A 22,210-nucleotide genomic window follows, 5' to 3' on the forward strand; every position below is an offset into this window, starting at 1 on the left:
TCTCTCTCTCTCTCTCTCTCTCTCGCACACACACACACACACACACACACACACACTCCAAGTAAATAAGGAGATAGAGTATGATAATGTTTGAAAACATTTACTGCTCTGATATTAATCGGTGGGAACAGGAGCAACATCTCGGTGGTTAAGAGCAGCCATCACTCTTCTAAGGGATCTGGGTTCTATCTCCAGCTCCCACCTGGTGATTCACAACCATGTATAACACCTCTTCCATTCTCTGTGGGTTCCAGAAGTGGTGCATAGATGGACCTGCAGACAAGACACCCGAACATAAAAATACAGTAAGAATTTTTAAAGGATATTAGTTCTCCTAAAGTTAAGCCTGTCCATTCCATGAAGTCTCAGTGAGCATCCAGGCAGGGTTTTTCCTTTTTGATTTTTGTTGTTATTAACATTGGCAAACTTACACAGAATTTTTTGGAAATAAAAAAGGACCTCAGTTTTGTCAAAGAATTTTGAAAAGGAAGGCTGTGTGACTTATGTAAAGACTGACTGTATTGGTAAATATTAATTTGATGATTTATGGACAGAGATAATGGAATCGAATAGAGCCTAGAAATGTACTACAGTAAGTAGCCAGTTGATTTTCATGGGCAGAATGGATATTATTTTATAGAAGTGACATGGAACAATAGCTATCCCTATTTTCAAAAGAAGAGCTATTTAACATGCATATGTAAAGGTTAAAAGTCACATACTGTTTGCATCTTTAACAATAACGTGTATATAGCTACATGTTTATGTGCTGCCTATGTACATATATATTGAAGTTTTATAAATATTATATATGATGCACATACATTTATTAAAAGCTAAAGGGCATACATTAAGCTCCAGATTAAAGGGATGCAATTCTTATTTCAGAAACGGGCCAACATCAAATACAAATAGATACTAAGAGCTTTGCAATGAACATGCTACATATAAAACCACATTCGTATCTGGCATTTGAAAAGAAACTAAAGATTACTAGATCAGTTGAACAAAGCCTTCAAAATGTAAAGGGAAAATTATTTTATCTCCAACCTAGGAATCCTAAAATGAATAAAGGGAGAGAAACACATTAGATTTAGGCGGTCAGGGAGGCCAGTCTTAGAGGACAAAATGGGCAGTGCCAAGACTACATGTACACAATAAGTCAGAAAGCTCCATAGGCTCTGACGAGTATGAAGTATGCCTAGCTGTAAGGAGGCAAGAAATGAGGGGGAGGCATGGCAAAGACCCGAGAATGGGTTGGGATAGGAATGTTTAGAGCAATTATTATTAGGTCTGAGACCTCTGTGCGGGAAGAAGGATCACTGAGTCTATACCACAAAGAAGAGTTTGAAACAATGCAGTTTTTAAATAAGAAAACTTAAAAACTGTACAAGAACTGAAATGGAATTGGATTCGGCTATATAATAATATGCTATGATTAATATCTCCGTTAATAATGGATATTTTCATTTTTATACTATTAATTTGAAATTGTCTTGTAACTTGAAATCAAAGGAGGCTTGAGACGATGTTTGTGGGGTTAAATTCTTACCGAAAGACAACCTATCACCTCTATCACTGTTGAACAAAGAAAACAGGTACATTATTTAATGGGATAAAATCACTAGACATTGGAAGACATTGCTTTGGGGATTATGGTTAGATTTTGTTGGCCACACAGGAAAGGTTTAATGTATTTCAATGGCACATGTTTAATTTTTTAAGTTTTTTTTTTACACATGGGTGTGTATAACTGGTAAAAATAAAAATAATCATTGAATTAAAAATAACATAATCTTGCTGGAGAGATAACTCAGTGGTTGACGGACTTGCTGCTCTTCCAGAAGAGCCAAGTTTGGTTGCCAGCACTCACGTGGAGGCTCTCACACCTCCTGTAAGACATGTTTCTACCTCAGACACACCTTCCCTCCCATTACCTTATGCTAAAGATTCCATATATTGTACTAGTCCTCGCTGTTTTACACTGCAGACCCCATCACAGTCTATAGTATACATTGATAGTAAATAGAGTCTCAGTCACATGGGAACCATAAGAATTTTTCTGTGCAGTACAGGGCAGTTTCAGCATGCTATTGTTACCTTCTTTTCTTTTTGATAAATATATGTTCAGTAAATGAGAGCAGTAACAGAAAGAGTAGACTATTTCCAGAGCAGCTTCCTTTGAGATAGAATAGTATTCTAGTAAGACACTTCAGAATCCAAAATATCACCAGATATTTGTTTTATTGGTTTAAAGTGGAGATGAAGAGGTGATGAAATTGAGTTTATACTAGTAAAAGTCAGTTTTAAAAGTTAACTACGGACAACCTCATTGATCTCACTGAGAACCTGATGGGAGGCAGAGGGAGAAGTAGTATTTTGGAAAATAAATAAATGACAAAGTGGGAGATAGGCTCCAAAACCCACCCTAAAATTCAGTGGCACCGCTCCCGGGGCTTGCATCCTTGACTGCATAAAAAGAAGAAAGAATGGCAAACACTCCCATTCCCCGCTCTCTCCTTTCTCATTGTGGGGTATGTGACTTCCCGCTGCTCTAAGTTCCCAGCCAGGATGGGTCCTGAACTGAAATAAGTTCTTCTCCTGAGTTGCTTTATCAGGGCATTGCATCACAACAACAGGAGAGATACTCAGACAAAAGTCCGTCTGTCTGTTGTCTGTCTGTGTGTCCATGTGTGTTTGTTACTATAGCGGATAAACTGGGGGGTTATAGAGGTTAGAAGCCAAGAACAGTAACATATAGTCATACTTTAGTTAAGTTGACATGATACGTAGATGCTGAAAGTAACACAGAGAAAACATGTGAAAACAGAACTCATAGTGTCCGGTGCAGCAAACTAACACAGAGGATGGTGGGGGACTGAACTGACTCACAGTGAACTATACTTGTTAAGTGTCTGGTGAATAGTAGTGGTTAGTAGACTTATCCAGCATATGGTCATCTTTGTTTCTATGGTAATAAAAAATGAAAACACTGTTGGTAGGGTCACATCTTACAGTGTACATACATGCAGCTACATAAACTACATATAATTTAGTCTGTTTTTGCTTACATTTTAATGCTCCCAGGAAGACTATTTTCTACACATGTATTAACAGCTACTTTCCAGAAGTAAAACAATGAATACCTGGTTTTCAAAAAATGAATTTCCCCCCAGTATTTTTAAATGGATAATCTTGCCTTGGATCACTTTTATCTAAGGTGCGTTATTAAATTTGCATTATGAAACAATCGATTTGAATGTGTGTGTGCATCAAATAGGATCCACAGTTTGGGTTGATTTTGCTGTCGTTGTGCATTTGTTTTTCTGATCAGCAGTGCAAAGGTTAAGCAACTTTGAGTGCTTCTGCTTGCTACAGTTCTACGGTTTCTAGCGTGTCAACACCTGGGTTTGTAAGGTTGCTGGGCAGTGAGGATATTACTATGAAAACTGAGGCTGCTCTTTGTTCTCTAGGCGAAACTAAACGATTCCTCAGGGAGTCAAATGAGATTAGCTGGCCTGATTCCCACTGTCCTTCAGGGGCTCTGGCGCTGACCACTTACTGGTGTCTGTTGTTCTGGATCCATGTCAAACCAAGAAGTGAAGTGCTCATGACAACCTTAAGGATAATCCTGTCTCAAAATATCCCTCAGTCCGTAAGGTTTTTTTCTATGAGTTTTTCAAAGTTGTTCACCATAAACATCACAGTACATGTTTTAGTAACTGTATTGAGATAATGGCTCTATAGCTGTTAGGAGAAATTCCCTTCCATGATATGAAATGTTGTGGAAGGCACCATTTCCATGGTAACTAAATATGTTAGGGCTCTAGTGGTCCCCCGCTCACAGCACTTTGGAAGGTAATTCTTGGCAGCACAAAGGCAGGATCTGCAAAAAGAGCGTACCCACTTGTTGCAAAGCTCTGGTATGTGGACAATTACTACCGAGTGCGGGGAGATAGACAGACAGACAGGCAGACAGACAGATAGAGAAACCACCTCTCTCGTTATATATCTATAATTTTTCAATGCTTGAATTCTTTTTAATTTTCTTGGTACTCATGAATAATCTCTTTTTATTTAAACAGTGACATTTCAAGCTGTTGCATTTTTAATTTTTCTTCAGAAAAATTCTCAGCTCTTACTAAAACTCATATGTGTGTGTGTGTCTGCAGGATAGCCCTGACAAGTCTTTCTAATAAGAGAACCCTGGCCTAACTGTAAAGGTTAATGGGTTAAGAGTCACATTATGTACAGATCGATCATCAGCCCCGAGGATGGGAATGCAGATAATACAGTCAGAGCACGAGTTGATTCAGTATTTCCCCTACTCCTGGAGGTGCAATCTTCCTATCTTCTTGCTGTCTTTCGTTTTAGTAGACAGTTTATTGTTTTTGCCTAAATTGGAGTGTGGAGGAGGAAGACTAAGTCTGAAGAGCATATAAATGATTCTTCCAAATATCAAAAGTTGAGCTGTTCATTTTCTGAGGCGAGGAGCACACTAACCCTGACTCTCTTCACAGTGGGTAAGCCTCACAAGTGTAACTACTGTGGACGAAGCTACAAGCAGCGCAGCTCACTGGAGGAGCACAAGGAACGCTGCCACAACTATCTCCAGAATGTCAGCATGGAGGCTGCCGGGCAGGTCATGAGTCACCATGGTGGGTAACAATGCATTTGTGATTCTTCTTCCTCCTAGTCTGCTGGGTCTAATCCTTCTCGTGGGTTAAACCGTCCCTTCTCTCTTTCTACAGTTTTCAACCACATTTGCTTTGCATGGGATTATCTTCCTCAGCAGCTGACATGAGCTGTTTTGGAACACACGACGAAAGAGATTCTTGAGTTTCCGTGGCACTCCCAAATCAGTTCTGATAGCATGTGTTTGAATTAGCACAGTAATGACAGCCAGCATTAGAGCTACATTAGAAATGCCACAGGAAAGGACTGTTCAGTCTTCTCTTGTATCTCTCTATGGCAGTGGCTCCACATAAATCTCTGAGTTCCGTACATGGATGCAGAGTGGCTTAATACTCCTCACTGGGTGTTATAGCTTCTCTCAGAGGTGCATAACCAACTTTGATATTGTGCCTAATCATTTATTCGGGGAATTGGTAGTTTTACTTTATACACATGCAAGAGATAACCCAGATCAAAATTTGACCCTTCTCCTTCCTCCTAAAACACATTCTGTCAGGAAAGCATCCTAGCAGTGTGGAAGGTGGTCCCAGTGGTGTGACAGCTACAGTGAAGTTAGTTAGCTCAGCAAATCAGTCTTCTTACAAAGGTGATCTTTAAATTCTTAGTGTCTCTCTTATCTACTTATACCAAGTGATTTCATACAAATAAAAACAAAAGCCCTTATATCTTATTGGTATATTTGTGTTTTTTATTTTAAAAGAATTGACTAATACTAGATGGTATAATTTCTCCCAGTCACTTTAAAATATATAAATATTAATTGATTTAGATATAGACAATCAAAGATTGTTTATCATTTTTTAGTTTGCTTCTTATATACATATTATACTGTGGACTTGATTTTGTGGGTTTTAATTTTTTTTCACAGTTTTAAATATTTTAGTTATTTACCATAGTTTGAGTCCTTACATAAAGAACTGATTCTGTCAACTAGACAGATGAGTGAGGTAGCATAGGGCCCAGAGCGTGGAGGCCATACAGTTGTGGACGTTGGACCTGAGAAATCTGGTTTGACTAGCTGGTCTTTGACTATGTGGGTCACAGGTATGTTGTGAAAATTACATGTAATAGGTTATATGATAAGTGATTATTTTGCTATTAGATTTTATGGCATTAATACTAAAAGCCAGTAAATAGGCCATTTTCTTTAATGTTATCACTGTTTAACATTGGGGTTTGCATCTGCCTACTCGGATCATAGCCTTCTAAATCAATGGCTTTCAACCTTACTAATGTTGCAGCCCTTTAATCCAGTTCTCCAGTTGTGCTGACCCCCAACCATAACATTATTTTTGTTACTCATGAGTGTGATTTTGCTGCTCTTATGAATCATAATGTTAGTATTTTTTGAGACAGAGGTTTGTTTGAAGTTGAGAACAGCCATTTTAAATGGTTGGTTTGGGGGCTGACTGGAGACAGAGGGCTGAAGCAGGTTCAGCTGCATGCAGAAGCTCTCCAAAGATTCTCCTTAATGTCCTCATTGGTTTCTCCTTGTGATAGTCCCCCATTGCAATTCCGGCCTTAGGTTAGAGGGCATATGCAAATTCTGTTAATTTATTTCTATCCTTTCATTTACAGATTTCTAAATTACATGTCTACAGAGATAAAAGCCAGAGCTTTTCATAACGTTATCTCATTTCAGAGAATTATATGTATATGGACCTATCTCAGAATGTGTGTCATATATTCCGGAGAGATAGCTATGTGGCTTCTAAGTAATTGGGGCTTTGGTACTGTCCCATTTCCCAGGTTTTTAGTCCTTCTCCAGCGTAGGCTCTGGTGATGAACCTAAAATGCAGTAGGAATGAGCTTGAAAGAGAAGGCAAGACGGTGGGGACAGCAGGACCAGGCCAGGGAGGAGTAAAACGATGACAGGTTTTGTTGTCCAGGCTGTAACGTTCGTTCTTAATTATTAGATAATGCATCAACCACACGCACTGCATGGTTAACACCAGTCCGTGGCTGTGCTTTTCTGGATTCATAGTAATATTCTGAGAGCACTGTAAGTCTCCTTTTCCTTCCATGAGCATAGTTAGTAGGGAAATGCATTGAGCGTGTGAGGAAGCAAATGACCGATGTCGTGGGGAAGCAACGGTGGGATGCCATTACAGTTGTTAATTGTCTCATGTGCATAGCTTGCCTTACATCTCAGAAATTTTTATTATTCTTTCTTTCTCTTCTGTCCTCTTACCTGTTTCTCCCTTTCTGTTAGTTGTATGAATGGACATTTTTATCAGTATTGCTGGCCTCAACTCCATGTCTGACATAGTTAATTTTCTTAGCCTCCCTTTTCCAAAACTGGCTTTTCATGAGAAGAAGGGTCTGAAAAAAAAAGTGATATTCTTCCACTTCATCCAGAAAAGACTCTCAAAGACCTGCTATGGAGCATCCTGGAAGTAGAAAGATAAAAGTTTGCGCTTTATATACCTTTATTAATTAGTGAACAATCCAGGTTAAAAATAACCAAATGAGCTGAAGTGAACACTGTAGTAATGATGTCTGTGAAGTTCTCCAAGGCCACAGCCCTTCGCTGATGGAGAAGTTGAGGAAAGCTTCAAACTTTCATAGCATCAGATCTGAGAATGAGAAGAGAGACATAAATCTGACAGCTGACAGACTGTATGTCCCATGCAGAGAAGAGGTGTGTAGGCATCAAAGGAAATTAGCAGATAATTCAAGTTAATTGAAAGAGCAACAGAAAGCAAGGCTGAAGTAACAGGTTGGGAGGCAAAAGCACTGTATGCTGCTCCAGCCTGTGAATGTCATGGTTTAATCGATAAGAAGCCACTGGGTGATTAAAATCAGTGTCCACCAAAGGGAAGCATCATCAATGTGGAGAAAGTTTTGATGTCTCCCTGGGTCATTGGAAAGTATGAGCAGACTGGTCCCAGTGATCCAATGAAAGGAGGCAAAGACTGTCAAGACAAGGAAGTAGGGCGGAGTACTGAAGGCATATTTAGGAAGAGAATTAAATGCTCTCATAAATATCAGTTGAATGGAAAGAAAATGAAGTTTTCTTAGAATTTGAAATTTGAAGTATTTTTGATAAAAAGAAGCAGTATTGGGAATACTCTTAGTGATCTACATTTTGGTTTATTCGTGCGATGAAATATGATATGAAAAGTTAAATACACTTTTATCCTCCATATTACTTCAAATAAAATAAAAAAAGATGAAGATGCTGAGTTATGGAATTTGCTCCAACAAATGAAGCTATTATCATATGTATATCAAATGTATGTGTGTGTATATATATACATACACACACACACCTTTGGTCTAGATAAATCTCTTGTCATGTAATTAATACAATTGAGACATGAACTACCTAGAGAATTTGTTTTGAATTCTAAATAGTATAGATCCAGAAACAATATGTTAAGTTGCACCACATTTATGAAAGCAAAATCTCAGATTATGTAATTAAGGAAAAAAGTGTCAGGTCTTTTCCCCAATGAATTTACAAGGCTGTCGAGATGTTATATATGATGGCAGTATTCAAAATATGTCTACAAAAATATTATAGCGCAGTCCAGGCATTCTCTAAAGCAAAACCTCTCAGGATTAGCATTCTGACCTGATAGTGATGCACAGCAAAAATTGCCTCCAATTGTCGTGTCGTCGATTCCCTGCCTGTAAAATGAAGAGCACCTGCTTCCTGAGTATTGTGCAGACTGTTAAATGTAAAGCCTTGAAGTAGTGCTTACTACCAAGTTTCTGTCCATCAGTATCACTGCCAGGGTGGCAGAAAGTTCGTCTTTGGGCATGAGGAGCTGTTGTGAAATAGAGAACAAGCTCTGTTATAGTCATTGTTTTCAGTTCACACGAGCTTCATTGAACTTGAGACAAGTCATCTGAACTGAGGTGGATGTGGTGTGGGAGAGTCCCCACCCAGGTTTCGTTTTGAGTGTTAGGTGTGTGCAAATATGAAAATTCAGTGTAAAACCTAAAGCAAAACTGCCACTCTTTAGACTGCTCATTTCAGAACCAATTAGCATATTCAACTTGCAGGGCAAACCCCATCGACTAGTTTTACTGCCTTTGGGGCAAATTTTACAACAATTTTTTGCCTGCCAATATTTTTCGTTTTGTGTCTAGGCCCATGATATGTATGTTCTTTGGTTCACACGTGGACTACTTTGTAGTTTGGTAGGTTGTTTTGGTTTTTGGAACAGACTCCTGGTACCTGTCCCAGGCTAACATCCAACTTATGGCACTTCTCCTCCCTGAGCTTCCTAAGAACTGGGGTTACAGGCATGAGCCGCCATGCCCAGCATGTCATTATTTTATTACGGTAGTAAGTGCTTATGAATTTACTACTGAAAACACAAGGTCATAATCTTCATCACACCGCCTGTTTTCTTGCCATGCCAATGCCATAATTTCAGCCTCCCGCCTCCTGGCTCTCTTAGTTGAGTTCTGTGATCAACTTGGTATTGTTTTTTCTTAACCCTTTTGCTTAAAAAATTTTTGATTTTTCTTCCAAGTTATTTATAGTTGTTAAAAGATCATATAATATCTTATGTAATCCTTTGGGAGAAATTTTTTTCTCGATAATATCATAAACAGTATCCGTGCTTAATGCCCATATTTCTCATTCTCACCTTGCCTTTCTTTTCCACGCTGGCTGACATCCAACAACCAGAGAATTCCTTGTTATTCAGAGCCAGAGGGTGCCTTCTTAAATGTAGATTAAAGTTTAACTTCTCCTGGTGGAGCCACTAAGTTACCCAGACATTCATTGTTGATTTTTTAAAAATGACCGAATGAAGAATGGCTTCTTGGTAATCTCTTTCATTTAAGATCAGCAACATGTATTGATAATCAGTAAGTTGTGTGACATGTGCTTTCATTCCAGCTTTGCTTTAAAATTTTTGCTGTCCATCAGCGGGATTCCCCCCTTGGAGACTAGAGCGCACTGGGTTTCATGCAGTAGGTCTGTCCTCTACAAATAAAAGGACCTGGGTGAATCACTCAACAGTGGATGCTGAATGAGGAAAGAGCACCCAGGAGGTGTAAGAACCTCTGGTCCTTCCTCTGATCTATGTGGAATGTTGCCCTCTTCTTAGCTAAATATCCTGGACAGGATTCTTACTGAAAAGTGAATTTTCTGAGTCCCTTGTCGACCCTAGCAATGTCCATACTGAGGCCAGCAGCAGCCGAGACAAGCACGGTGAGTGGAGCCATGAAATGAGTTAGGGCAGCAGTTCCGAGAACCAGAGAGCCAGGTTGGAAATGGGTTCCTTCATCCTCCTCCTCGAGAGCTATTTTTAGAGATGAACCACAGCCTGGAAGCTCCTACAGTTAACTCTGCACAGACAAGCGCAGAACCGGACCCCCTGCGTGAGGGACCCTGTGCAGGTGGTGATGCTGCCAGGAAGGTTGAGGCCTCATCAAATAGAAGGCCGGCTGCAGGAAAGGACGTAAGGGAAGAGTCATCAATACCCAACCGCTGCTGAGCCTTCCTCCAAAACAGGGTGACAGATGTAAATTATTTTAGAAAAGTAAAGTCAAAGTCTTGGTAATAGTGCAGTCTAAAGAATTACCAACTTTAATCTACACTACACATACTTCAGAGAAATAAAATGAGGAAAAAGAATCAGATAAACATGTTGGTCACCAGCAGTGGTAACAGTTTGTGTCACTGATCTGAGAGGGATTCATAAAAATAAATTGTGTGTGTGTGTCATATTAAACAATATTCTTTAATACTGTGTTTTTTCATTTCCTTTTATCTGAGTAGACAAAGTTATCTTATATAACACATATTAGGATAGGATATATATCTGTGTCTCTCAAATGTTGAAGAATTCACCAGATTGCCTTCTTATTTGGTTTTATGTAGTACCGCCCATGGAAGATTGTAAGGAACAAGAGCCTATTATGGACAACAATATTTCTCTGGTGCCTTTTGAGAGACCTGCTGTCATAGAGAAGCTCACGGCAAACATGGGAAAGCGCAAAAGCTCCACTCCACAGAAGTTTGTGGGTAAGCAGCACAGACAGATGATTTGGTTCTGTACCTGGGGATGGCGATGGAACAAGACAGTTCTATGCATTAGACATGAGTAGTGTGTTCCATGATGTGAGAACAAACATGTCTTTGCTACATCATTCTCTCCTGCTCTATGACCTACCGTGTGCGGTGTGCATGCACACTGCATGTGCACAGCCTTAGGCCTATGGGAAAGTATTAAAGGATGATTGCTAGATAGTAAGCACCATCTCAGCATGCAGTGATATGTAAAGTGAGATCATGTGTTAAAGCTAACGTCAATTTAATTCATACTGAGTAAGAGATGGGATCTACACTACTGGCCACATTTGTGGTGTCTTTTTTTATCTATTACTGTCAGCTTTTTTGACTATTTTAATTTCTAATGTTAAGTCTCTGAATATTTGATCTAGAATTCAAAGGCATTTTAGGTGCTTCCAAACTTTGCCATCAAAAGTTAATGTAGCAGTGTCCATCTAAAACATGGATCTGTACTCTGTGTTTTGATCCTTATTTTTAATCCAGCCTTTGATTTTTGAGCTGAAAAGATGAAAAATCATATATTTATGTGGATATTATTATTTATTTCCAAGTCTTTCAATATTCCCTGGTGTTCCCAGTGTTGGCATCTGTCTTTTTCTATGCTGTATTTTGGGGGTCACCTTTTAGGAAGAGGGGCTTGCATATTTTTAAAGAATGTATGGATGATAGAGTTTCAATGGGAAGCGTTATTAAAGAATTATTATTATTGTACATGTAAAATCTTCTTATAGTGATATGGTTTTAAAATAGAGGTAAAACTAGTAAAAAAAATTCTCACCTTCTAACACCACAGAGCAGAGTAAGAGAGAGACTCTAAATTGTACTGAGTACAGCTTTCCATCCCATTCCCCTTTAAAGGTATCTATGAATGGAAGAGAGGTGGCAGTTCACTTACTTATTTTATCTTTTGTTTTATTTAGGCTCTATTTAGGCACTTTTTCTTTTGTATTTTTTAGACTATGTCTCATCTGGCTGCCCTCTCATCCACAGCAATCCTCCTACTCTGCCCACTGCATGCTACTGTTGCAAGCAGGAGATACCATGTCGAACCCTTCCTTTAGTTTAGAAAGAGATTCCTTTGTGAGGGATATTCATATCTAACCGACTACTGATGTAGTTGGAAAGAACAAGCTACTATTATTTCTAACTTCTGAATTTATTTAGCCAATTTTTTGTCACAGTTTGTGTTCCCTTTGACTCAGAGATGCTACCTTTTGTTTGTTTGCTTTGCTTTCCTTTCTTTCTTTCTTTTTTTATTTTTTGAGACAGAATGTATTTTTAGCCCTTGATGCCTGGAACTGTGTGTAGAGCAGGCTGGCCTTGAACTCAGAGATCCATCTGCTTCTCCCTTCCAAGTGCTGGAATTCCTTAAAAGAGAGGATTTTATAAAACCACAATATGATTTTCAAATAACATTATATTTTTATTTAAACTTGGTTTTTTTTTTTTGTTTTTTTATTTGGAATATATTCTGATAATATGCAGCAAATAATAGCATCATCAATTGAGTAACTCTCTATTTCACTGCTCTTAAAATGGAAATTTTTAACATTTAAACTTAGCATGAACCCTTTTTGCATGCCCCTCAGTTAAACACTGCTGTCTGACCTACTGCATTCTTTAGGCAGTGATTCCTGACCTTCTGTCTGTCTGTCTGTCTCTTCTACTCTACTTTACACAGCTGAGATTCACATTTCATCCCTTTTACCACGGCCTGCCAGTATTTTTGACTCTCTTGCCATGTCCTACTTCTCCTGGGGACATCTCACTGTCCCATGAGTTGAGCACAGCATCTTTTCCACACTCTGTCTCAGCTGCCAGTAAATATTTCTGGCAAAATTCCTGTGAATGACTGCCACTATAGGTAAATGTGCAATTGATCTGAAATACCAGATTGGCCACCCTAAGGATGTAATGACATTCTTTCAACATATCCTGAAGAGTTTTCTCTCCTCCCACATGGCCATTTCACACATGTCTCTACTGTCCACACACTTCCTATGTCTGTCCTTGAAAGTCTTATGTCTGTAGTCACAGGGAGCAAATGAGATGATTGCATTATACCATCACCAATGCTCTAGGTTTGTGGGCATCCATGTAAGTACCTCATGTCTTTGGCCTCTTTTAGTGAAAGCAGCATCCCTTCTTCTGATTGAGGTTAATTCCTGGGTTTTGTGCTCCTGAGTTCTCTGTCCTATCCTCATTTTGTTTCCATCTTTCTCACTTTGCTATCTGGACTTCAAGGGCAATTCTGTTAACTTCAGCCCAAGTCTCCATCTGCTTTCTCCTCTTCAAAGATGGAATTCTTAGTGCCTCCTTCCCATGCTTTCCTTTGTTCTATTCCTTTTCCGGAGCATGCAACCTGGCTTTCTTGCCTAGGTTCCCCTGAAAGTATTCTCTTAGAGGCTGCAACCCATTTGCATGATTCTGAATTCAATGAGTCCCATGGGAGGCAGTGTCCGACACACACATCCTAAGAGCGCCTGCCACTGTTGAAATCTTAAACCCATCTGAAAAACACTTTTCCCTTGGATTCTAGAACATTTGTCTTTCTCCTTTTCTTCCAGCTTCTCTGTTCTTCCTCACTGAACTGTCCACATGTATAGAATTCTAAAGAGTCCCCACTAGACTCAGGACTGAGTACATAATTGCCCTATGGAAGACCCCTTCTTGGTTCTTTTCATTTTCAAAACCACACACACATACACGCATGTACACACGCACACACTCATAGGTACCCCTATCTGTACATACAAATTCTTTGCCTATTGAACCAGAAGATACCATGTAGAGAATCAGATGTTTTTAGGGATCGGCCTAGGCACGTGCTCTCCATAGCACTGCTGGTGCATAGGATGTACAGACCCTAGAAACTCACTCAGAAGCTGTCGTTGGAGGATTCTGGGGTCCTTATACAGTGAAGAGTGAAGCTTTCATTCTCTGGCCTTATGAAATCCTCATTCTATGAGAAACAGGGCCAGCGTTCTAGATACACTGCAAAGTGTGAGAATCCAGCTTGGCTCTGACTGTTGACACAAAAGAATTTCCCCTGCACTCTTCTTGACCTTTTCTTCAGTTTACCCACATCTGAATGATGCTATCAACTGTCATACTTCTAGAGCTGCCCTCTACCAACCGAGGCTGTCACGTCTGTATCTCCCACCCAGATACTTCTTCTGAGTACTCACCAGATGTGCCTGTTCTTCATCTTCATCTTCAAACCGAAGCTATCCCCTTTTCTATCTTGCTATCACCCACTCCGTTTCCCAAGACTGAAAACTCACCTTCATGCTTCCTGCTTCTCATTATCTCTGCCTAGAGAATCGCAAAGGCCTAGCTAGCAGCAGTACACCCAAAGACACTGCCCGTTCCATCAGCCTTTCTCCATTTGTCCCATCACTGCTCTAGCCGAGGCCTCTCACGACAGCAGCTTTCTGAACCCTCTTGTTGAGTGAGGTGGTGGCGCACACCTTTAATCCCAGCACTCGGGAGGCAGAGGCAGGCGGATCTCTGTGAGTTCCGGGTTAGCCTGGTCTACAAGAGCTAATTCCAGGACAGACTCCAAAGCTACAGAGAAACTCTATCTTGAAAAACAAATGAACAAGAGAGAGAAAGAGAGTAAATATTAAAGGAGAAACAATATACTTCAAACAAGAAAAGGATTTTGAAAAGTCACCAATCCCCAAAAACAAAACTTGAATACTTTTCAACTTTGTGAACAAGTGTTTTTAGAAACAATTCTTAATACATTTTAATTACATTTATTTTATCAGCTTTTAAATCACTTTAATAATGATTGTTTGCATTCTACTGACTGATGTATATTAACTCGATAGCTTTTCTCTTCTAAAGTAGTAGTTAAATCAGCCAAATTATTCCTCCTCAAGTAAAACAGCACAGTCTATGACCACATCCCTTCTGCTCTCCTGGGCTTTGTAGTTCATTCCTGTGTTTGAGATATGCAGAAAGGAGCATAGTCTCTGATTCATTTTGACCTGGAGTTTATTCTTTCTCCTAAAATCTTGAGTGTCATGCAAGTGAAATTTTAATAAAAGTTAAAATTTAAGTAAAAAGCTGTCAGGCTGGGCATTTCCGGGATGGCATTAGAGCAAGTGTAAATGGCTCGTTACCAATTTCTTTAGCATGGTCACAGTACCTGTGCATCTTGACAGAATGAAAATGCCCAAACACTTGACCAGTGTAAAACGGACCAAGTGTTTAGTTAACTTGTACCTTTTTACGTTTTTAATTCAACCACTAATTTTGTTGTGTTTTCTCCTTTTCTTTTCTCTTTCCAATTTTTTTTTTAATTTTAGGAGAAAAGCTGATGCGGTTCAGTTACCCAGATATTCATTTTGATATGAACTTAACGTATGAGAAGGAGGCTGAGCTGATGCAGTCTCACATGATGGACCAAGCCATCAACAATGCAATCACCTACCTTGGAGCTGAGGCCCTTCACCCTCTGATGCAGCATGCACCAAGCACAATCGCTGAGGTGGCCCCGGTTCTAAGCTCAGCTTATTCTCAGGTCTATCATCCAAGCAGGATAGAAAGACCCGTTAGCAGGGAGACGTCTGACAGTCACGAAAACAACATGGATGGACCCATCTCTCTCATCAGACCAAAGAGTCGACCCCAGGAAAGAGAGGCCTCTCCCAGCAATAGCTGCCTCGATTCTACTGACTCAGAAAGCAGCCATGATGACCACCAGTCCTACCAAGGAAACCCTGCCTTAAACCCCAAGAGGAAGCAAAGCCCACCTTACATGAAGGAGGATGTCAAGGCCTTGGATGCTACCAAGGCCACCAAGGGCTCTCTGAAGGACATCTATAAGGTTTTCAATGGAGAAGGAGAACAGATAAGGGCCTTCAAGTGTGAGCACTGCCGAGTCCTTTTCCTAGACCATGTCATGTACACCATTCACATGGGTTGCCATGGCTACCGGGACCCACTGGAATGCAACATCTGTGGCTACAGAAGCCAGGACCGTTATGAGTTTTCATCACACATTGTTCGAGGGGAGCACACATTCCACTAGGCCTTTTCATTCCAAAGGGGACCCCCATGAAGAACTGCACATGAAGAGATACTGCACTTACAGCCCACCTTCCCTCTGAGGGTGACCTTCTTTCTCCTTAAATACTGTCACTGTCCTTGATTCTTATTTTGTGGACAGAATGTCATTTGCTCTGCCTGATTATAGTAAGAAAGAAACCTGAGGAAAGGGATGGGATGCTCACTGGTAACCTGGCTTGTTTATTTTGTGGGTGTTTAAAGCAGTCTATTTCTGCCATGCATCCAGATTAAGGCCTGTCCTACTTTGGGAAATCCTTTGGTTCATAGAGATTCACCTAAAATAGTCTGGTTTGCCCTTGATGTTCAGGATCATGATGGAAGGTAGGGAAATTGAGAGTTTTCTGAATAGGACTCTGGCAATTTGAAATGCTCTAAGTAATTTTACTCTCCAAGATGTTTCAAAATGTAAGCCCGTTTTATTTTCTGTTCGTAGAGATGATGGAACACAAACACATTGTTTTTCCCAATAACTCCTAGGATGAGTTGAATTGTTGTGGGTTCTGTGTTTACCTCCCCTACGGAATTTATAATTCAGTATGTATTACACTGTATCATATAGTAAAACTTTTAAACTACAGGTTTAAACTACAGGGCCACTGTGATACACCTGAGGTCCTTTGATCTTATTTTTCTAAACTTGCGCACTGTTTTTCCATAGTTTTGATGACTGGCATTTTATAGACACCCTGGCAGCCTTACTTTTAACACCTGTAACAAATAGTATTTTTATGTAGTTTTCAGAATAACATATGGTCGGTCCGAGAGTGGGTAGGAGGCAGTCAGCAGTTTCCAGGAAGATTTCTGTTTTTCACAATTTGGGATTTTCTTTTAAATTGTAATGTGACAGCAGCCTAATATCCGTTTTTGTTTCTAAGGATGTGTTACGATTGTCACTTTCTCCACACTTAATCAGTGTTAACTGGTCAGCAGAAAATTAGGCTAACAGTAGGGGAAATCCCACTCTGAGAACCCTTGCCTGGTATTTTTCTTCAAGCTGTGGCCACTCAGTGTTCCGTTCGTGTCCATCCCTCTCTGACTCTTGAAATAGAAGGTCTTAAGAAGCCTGGCTCCTTCTTTCAAATTCTTGGAGCAACTGCTAATTGGACCTGAATGTGGTCATTTGAACACTGGAAGGTCATTTATGAGCTAGGGCTCTTTATTTCACCATTTCTTCAGTAATAACAGTTACTATCTTTGCTGCGGACAAAAGGGAACTTCTTTGTAACCTGAATATCACACTGCAGGTCAAACAAAAGAACAACAAAGTTTTCTTTTACCCTTCTTGGAGTTGAGAATGTGACAGTCTTCAGGTGAAAGTCCTGCACTTTAAAAAAAAATTAAAAATTCAACTCTATAAATCCTTGTCAGAAATTAATCTCAATCCTTTAGTAGATTCTCTGTCTTCTCTTTATTTGCACAAGGCATATACTTCCATATGTGTAGGTTTTAAGTTGATCTCTGTGAGTGCCTGGCTTTTTCTCTGGAGTTCACTGGCATTTGTGGGTGGGATTGGAGCACACTATCCTAAGTCATTTGGGGGAATGCATTTGGCAGACATAACTCACTGCTTGGGTTTGAGGAAAACAGTCTGACCATGACTGGATTATCTGATAGTCATTTATGAACGGAAAAGGTCTGATACACAGTGATAATTGTTCGAGCAGACCCTTGAATAGGGTGCAGAAACCTTGCAACTGCCTTGTGCCGTGGGTAGTATCGGGACTAGAGAATGAGGCACCAATGAGCTCATCCGTTCTCTTAAGTTCTCATCCGTTCTCTTAAGCCACCTTAGCTCTAACATAGCTAGGTTTAGGTGGGAAGATTCTGACTGAGCTCTTTCACTAGCCCTATCTTGGTTATTTCTGGAGAAGTGTCCAGAGGATTCCTTTACATGTAAGAGAACACACCGAAACAGAGATAGAGCTAATGCCGGATTTTGGGTTTTTCATATTTTGTTGTCATCCCTTGGTAATTTGTGAAAACACAGTTACTCAGGGACAAAGGGTCTTCTCAAGATTCCCTTTCCCCACTTACTCTGTATACTCTCTCGCGAATTATGATGGAAATGCCATTTCTGTGTGAGGGAGGCACATAATGATAAGGCTCATGATTTTTTGTTTTTATTGCAATTTAACAAAGCTTTTGGATGCCTGTCCAAGTGTTCATAATTTTGGCTGTGTGAATTTCTGCTTGCATCCTTTATCAATTTTCTTCATTCTCTCTCCTCATACCTACTGTATTAAGAACCATGCTTCTCCCTGCCCTGGGACTGAGCTGAATCTAAGTGTACATAAAGATTTGTGGGCCCCCCTATGAAGATGGCACTAACGTACTCTCTACCTTTCTAATTTTATCTTGTTGGAAAACCTGATTTATTCAAAGAAATTACCTATGACAGGATGTTTGCTATGCAGATACACTAGCAGTTTTTTTAAAGATGCATAACACAAGGTACAGGAAAAGGCATAGATGGCCTCATAGGGACAAATGAGGACAAGGTGATCTCAGAATTGTATGTCATAGTGAATTTTGTGGACATAATGCTGTCTGAGGGACTCTCAATGACGTTTCCACCAAAGAGAACAGGTGACATGGTAGTGCCTAAAAATAAGTGAGGGGGTCAGATACCAAATACATCAACTTTGCAGAGCAGTTACAAGCCCAGTTTATTTAAGCAAGATTTTACAATTCAAAGAGTATTTGAGGGGTGTGAAAGTGGGTTATCATCTGTGTTTTCCAGTTGGGCAGAAAATTATTAGATGACTGTCCTAATCTTGCCCAGAATTTTTTTTTTTATCACCAGTTCTTTCTGGAGAAGCACGCTGCCCCTCTGCAATAGTGATGAATGGCTGCTATAAAGGCTCTCTAGAACAGTGACGAGCATGGTGAGCCCTAGGGAGAGGCGGGAACACTGCCATTCAAACATTCCGTTGAGAAATTTCTGAATAGAATGGGGAAATGAGAGTTGACCGTTGAGCTTTAGGATGAAGTAACCTGGCTGGCTGGCATACACAGGTGACTGAAGGCATGACATTTGCGGGCACATGTGTATCGCACATTCTCATAATGAAGAGTCCTAAAAAAAGACAGCATCTCCCAATGTGTTATGAAGCTTAGAGTTAGAAGTATAGCTGATACATCAGCACTTAGGTCTGCTTTACCAGGTTGTATTAAGAAACCCCAATGTTATCAGTGTGTCTTTAGGGCTAGCAGCAACTTAGATCCCAAGTCTCCATTTTCTACATCCAGGGGGAAAAAGTGGAACAATGAAAAGATATTAAGTTGACTGGTGAAAATTTAAAGAAATATGTATTCTTTTTATGAGAGGAAGAAAATGCAGGAAATGATTTAGCAACTTTGTCTTGTATTTGTGCTGATTATGTCACAATTCCACACTTCACAAGACCCCGACTTTTGTGTAGTCTAAATTTTGACTTTGTATTTTCCAAGTCTTACTTCATCTTATCTCCAAAATGGTAAGTTATGATGGAAAGCTAAACAGAGGAGGCTGTGCTGGACCAGGAAAGCTGCCTGTTCCTAGATTCAGGACAGCGCTTGGACTATCAAGGATACCTGGCTACACATTTTTCTTAGCCTTGAATTATTTGTTTATTATAAAATTGTAGATTTGTGGTCATCGTCATTTATATTTCACATTTTATTTTTAACAAGTACTGCCTTTATGTATTCTACAGTTATTATTTCCCCATATTTAAAAGGGAAAAAAAGCAAGGGGTAAATTTAAACTTTGTATATATAAAAGTTATTTTATAAATATTTTAGTCTTCCAGTTTCTGCAAAATAATTAAAATATACAGTAACTGGTCTCTTAAATCCTGAATTTAATGTATTAAATACTTATAAAATTTTATATTGGTGCCTTTTAAAAATGCATTGAGAGTGTTGGTAAGCTGTTTTAGCTCTACCACACTTTTACTGTGTATTTTAAAAAAAAAAATCACATAAATTTTAAGTACTCTCTAATTTACCTTTGCGTTCTTAGCAAAAAAAAAAAAAAGAAGAAGAAGAACAAGAAAAGGAAAGAAAGAAAAGAAAAAAGAGAAAACCCTGCTAAAAGAATTTCCATTTCCAAACTTTCAGTTGAGCTGGCAAAAGTGAGAGGAAACTTTGAAATCAGATTTTAATCTTTTTAGTTTGATAGTATATCTGAACACTATTATATGATAGAGGAAAAATAGGAGGCAGAGTCACAAGTTAGCAGCGAATTGAATTGTTCTGTGTGTTTTTGCTTTATTCTTGAGGTAGAATATGTTTTGCATCACACAAGGTTTTCTCGTAGAATTTGAGGTCAATCATGACAGTATTGTTTTGCATCCTTTTTTTCCCGGCTAGTGTTGTTCTAGTCTTGGAACCTCTATCTTCTAGCCAGTGCTTGGTTTATGAAATAATGTGGAAATACAGATCCTCGTTTCTCCTTGAACAAAACACTCAGCATTCATGTGACATAGCTGTTCTCCAAAGCACCATCTCGGATGTTAGGACAGGGCTGTCTGTCACTTGTGAGGGTGTCTTAAACTATGAAAGCTTTCTGAAACTGAACTGCTGGTTGTATAATATAGACATCGTGTGACCAAGAAGCTGTACTATGCTAGTGTTTCCTTCTCTCATGGTGTACTCTTAGGCCAAATTAATGACACCTTGAACATTTTTACATTTATTATAGAGACCTAAATTTTTGGAATTTCCACAAAAGTTTTATGTAACATTCTATTTCTATTTTGTTTTCTCTTGCTGTACTGTGAGTTTGTGGATATTTTTTCATATGCACTTAGAGATGAGTTTTAAATTCTATTTATGGTGTCTTTCTCCCATAATACTCCATTTATATATGTTCTGACATGTTTGTTATAAATTCACCTTTATCCCATATAGACTGTGGTACATGAACATCTAGTTTCCTAAGATAACTTTTATATTATGAATTAATATGAAAATTTAGAGGTCATGTGCTAAAAGCCATGTTAAATACAGAGTAAAAACTTCCTATAGGTACAAATAAGCCAGTTTGCAGTATATCAGGCCTTCTGTTTACCTCATGTAACACATAGTAAGGAAAGCTTGGGCAGATGGAGGTCACCAAATCCCCTGCTATGCACATGCTAGGATGTCACTGAGTTTCATTTACTGGAAGTGGATTTTAAAAAGAATACACTGTAACTAACAAGAAAAATAATCTAGGGGTTGCTGATATTTTTGTTGTTTTGTTCTTTTTAAAAAGTTGTTCAAATTACAAAACTGTGATCTAAAGAAAAGTTTGACTGGAGCACTTGAGATTTTGTGCATCAATCGCGTGCCCTTTCGTATGACAAAGATAGGTTTTCATCTCTTCGGTTGTAAGTTCTCACATCTTTTTCTCCACGGTTCACAGCCGTTCCTCCATTGTCTCGGGTGTTTTTCCTGATGCTCCTAATAGAAGAGGAGGTCAACTCTGAGCTTCTGATTCATTAAGTCTTAATTTTTTTCAGTAGTATTTCTTAGCTGTATAATCTGCTGGTGTATTTTTATACTCAAGGGTAGTTTTATATTTTTTAAAGCGTGGTTGGGTTGAAACAGTGAGCTTTGTAGTCCTTACTTTGATTCATCCTCAAGGATGAGACACCCTGTGTGACTCCAGAGGTTCTGTAATCAGAGTGTCTGTCTGACTCCTTTCTGCTTGGTTGTTAAATTGTTTGGCTTTCTTCTAAAATACAAGTCATAAAAGAATAGACACCCCCCCTCCCAACACTTAGAATGAGAATAAAAATGTAAAGCAAAGAGTTAACTTTCTTCTAACTAGGTGGACAAGTGCTTTAACAGTTCTTTGGTAATATTCCAGGCTCGGAAGGGGTCCCCAAGTCCCGGGCTTGTGCAAGTAGTCCAGCCTTTTAAACCATGTGTTATTTGCAGTTTCAGAAGGCTTTGCTTCTTCTGTTTAGTTTAACAGATATTCGTTCTTTTCATAAAAGTGCAATATCACTCGTGAAGTCTTAAAAACTATGGTAGTTTTTCTTTGTCTGACATTTCTTCTTTGGCAAAAAGAAACCGTTGGAAATTCTAACATGTCAAAGGACACAGCAAGCAAAGATGAAAATCACTCCACTATCAAAAGATTAAAAAATGTAGAAACAAATGACTTTCTGAGTTTCTGGAAGCTTTGTTTAGCCTAAATAACCTTTGAAATTATGAGTGAGAAATATACTCTGAAACTGAAATCCTAACAAACTGGATGTTTTTCTCCCATTCTTGTATAATGCTCTTAAGTTAAATAACTAATATTTAATGTTTTTATTTCTCTTCCTTTTGGAAAATAAACATCAAAGCACTTAGGTCAGGTTTAAATACATATTACCTGTTGAAGAAAAATTTTTAAATATTTGAAGCAGACCTGTTTTCGTGCAG

The 22,210-nt window shown here is 39.1% G+C and overlaps 1 protein-coding gene across 1 annotated transcript in view; it reads left to right on the forward strand.

Moving 5' to 3' along the window:
• Ikzf2 (IKAROS family zinc finger 2) overlaps positions 1-19,814 on the forward strand; it is a 142,671-nt gene extending 122,857 nt beyond the window's left edge. The window contains exons 7-9 of the mRNA XM_005361421.2: positions 4,521-4,658; positions 10,541-10,684; positions 15,049-19,814. Of these exons, the coding sequence (XP_005361478.1) occupies positions 4,521-4,658; positions 10,541-10,684; positions 15,049-15,773 (1,007 nt within the window). The 3' untranslated portion in view covers positions 15,774-19,814. The remainder of the gene's footprint in view (positions 1-4,520; positions 4,659-10,540; positions 10,685-15,048) is intronic.
• The last annotated feature ends 2,396 nt before the right edge of the window (positions 19,815-22,210 follow it).

The sequence above is a fragment of the Microtus ochrogaster genome, linkage group LG4, assembly GCF_000317375.1.
Source record: "Microtus ochrogaster isolate Prairie Vole_2 linkage group LG4, MicOch1.0, whole genome shotgun sequence".
In the NCBI taxonomy this organism is placed as follows: Eukaryota; Metazoa; Chordata; class Mammalia; order Rodentia; family Cricetidae; genus Microtus; species Microtus ochrogaster.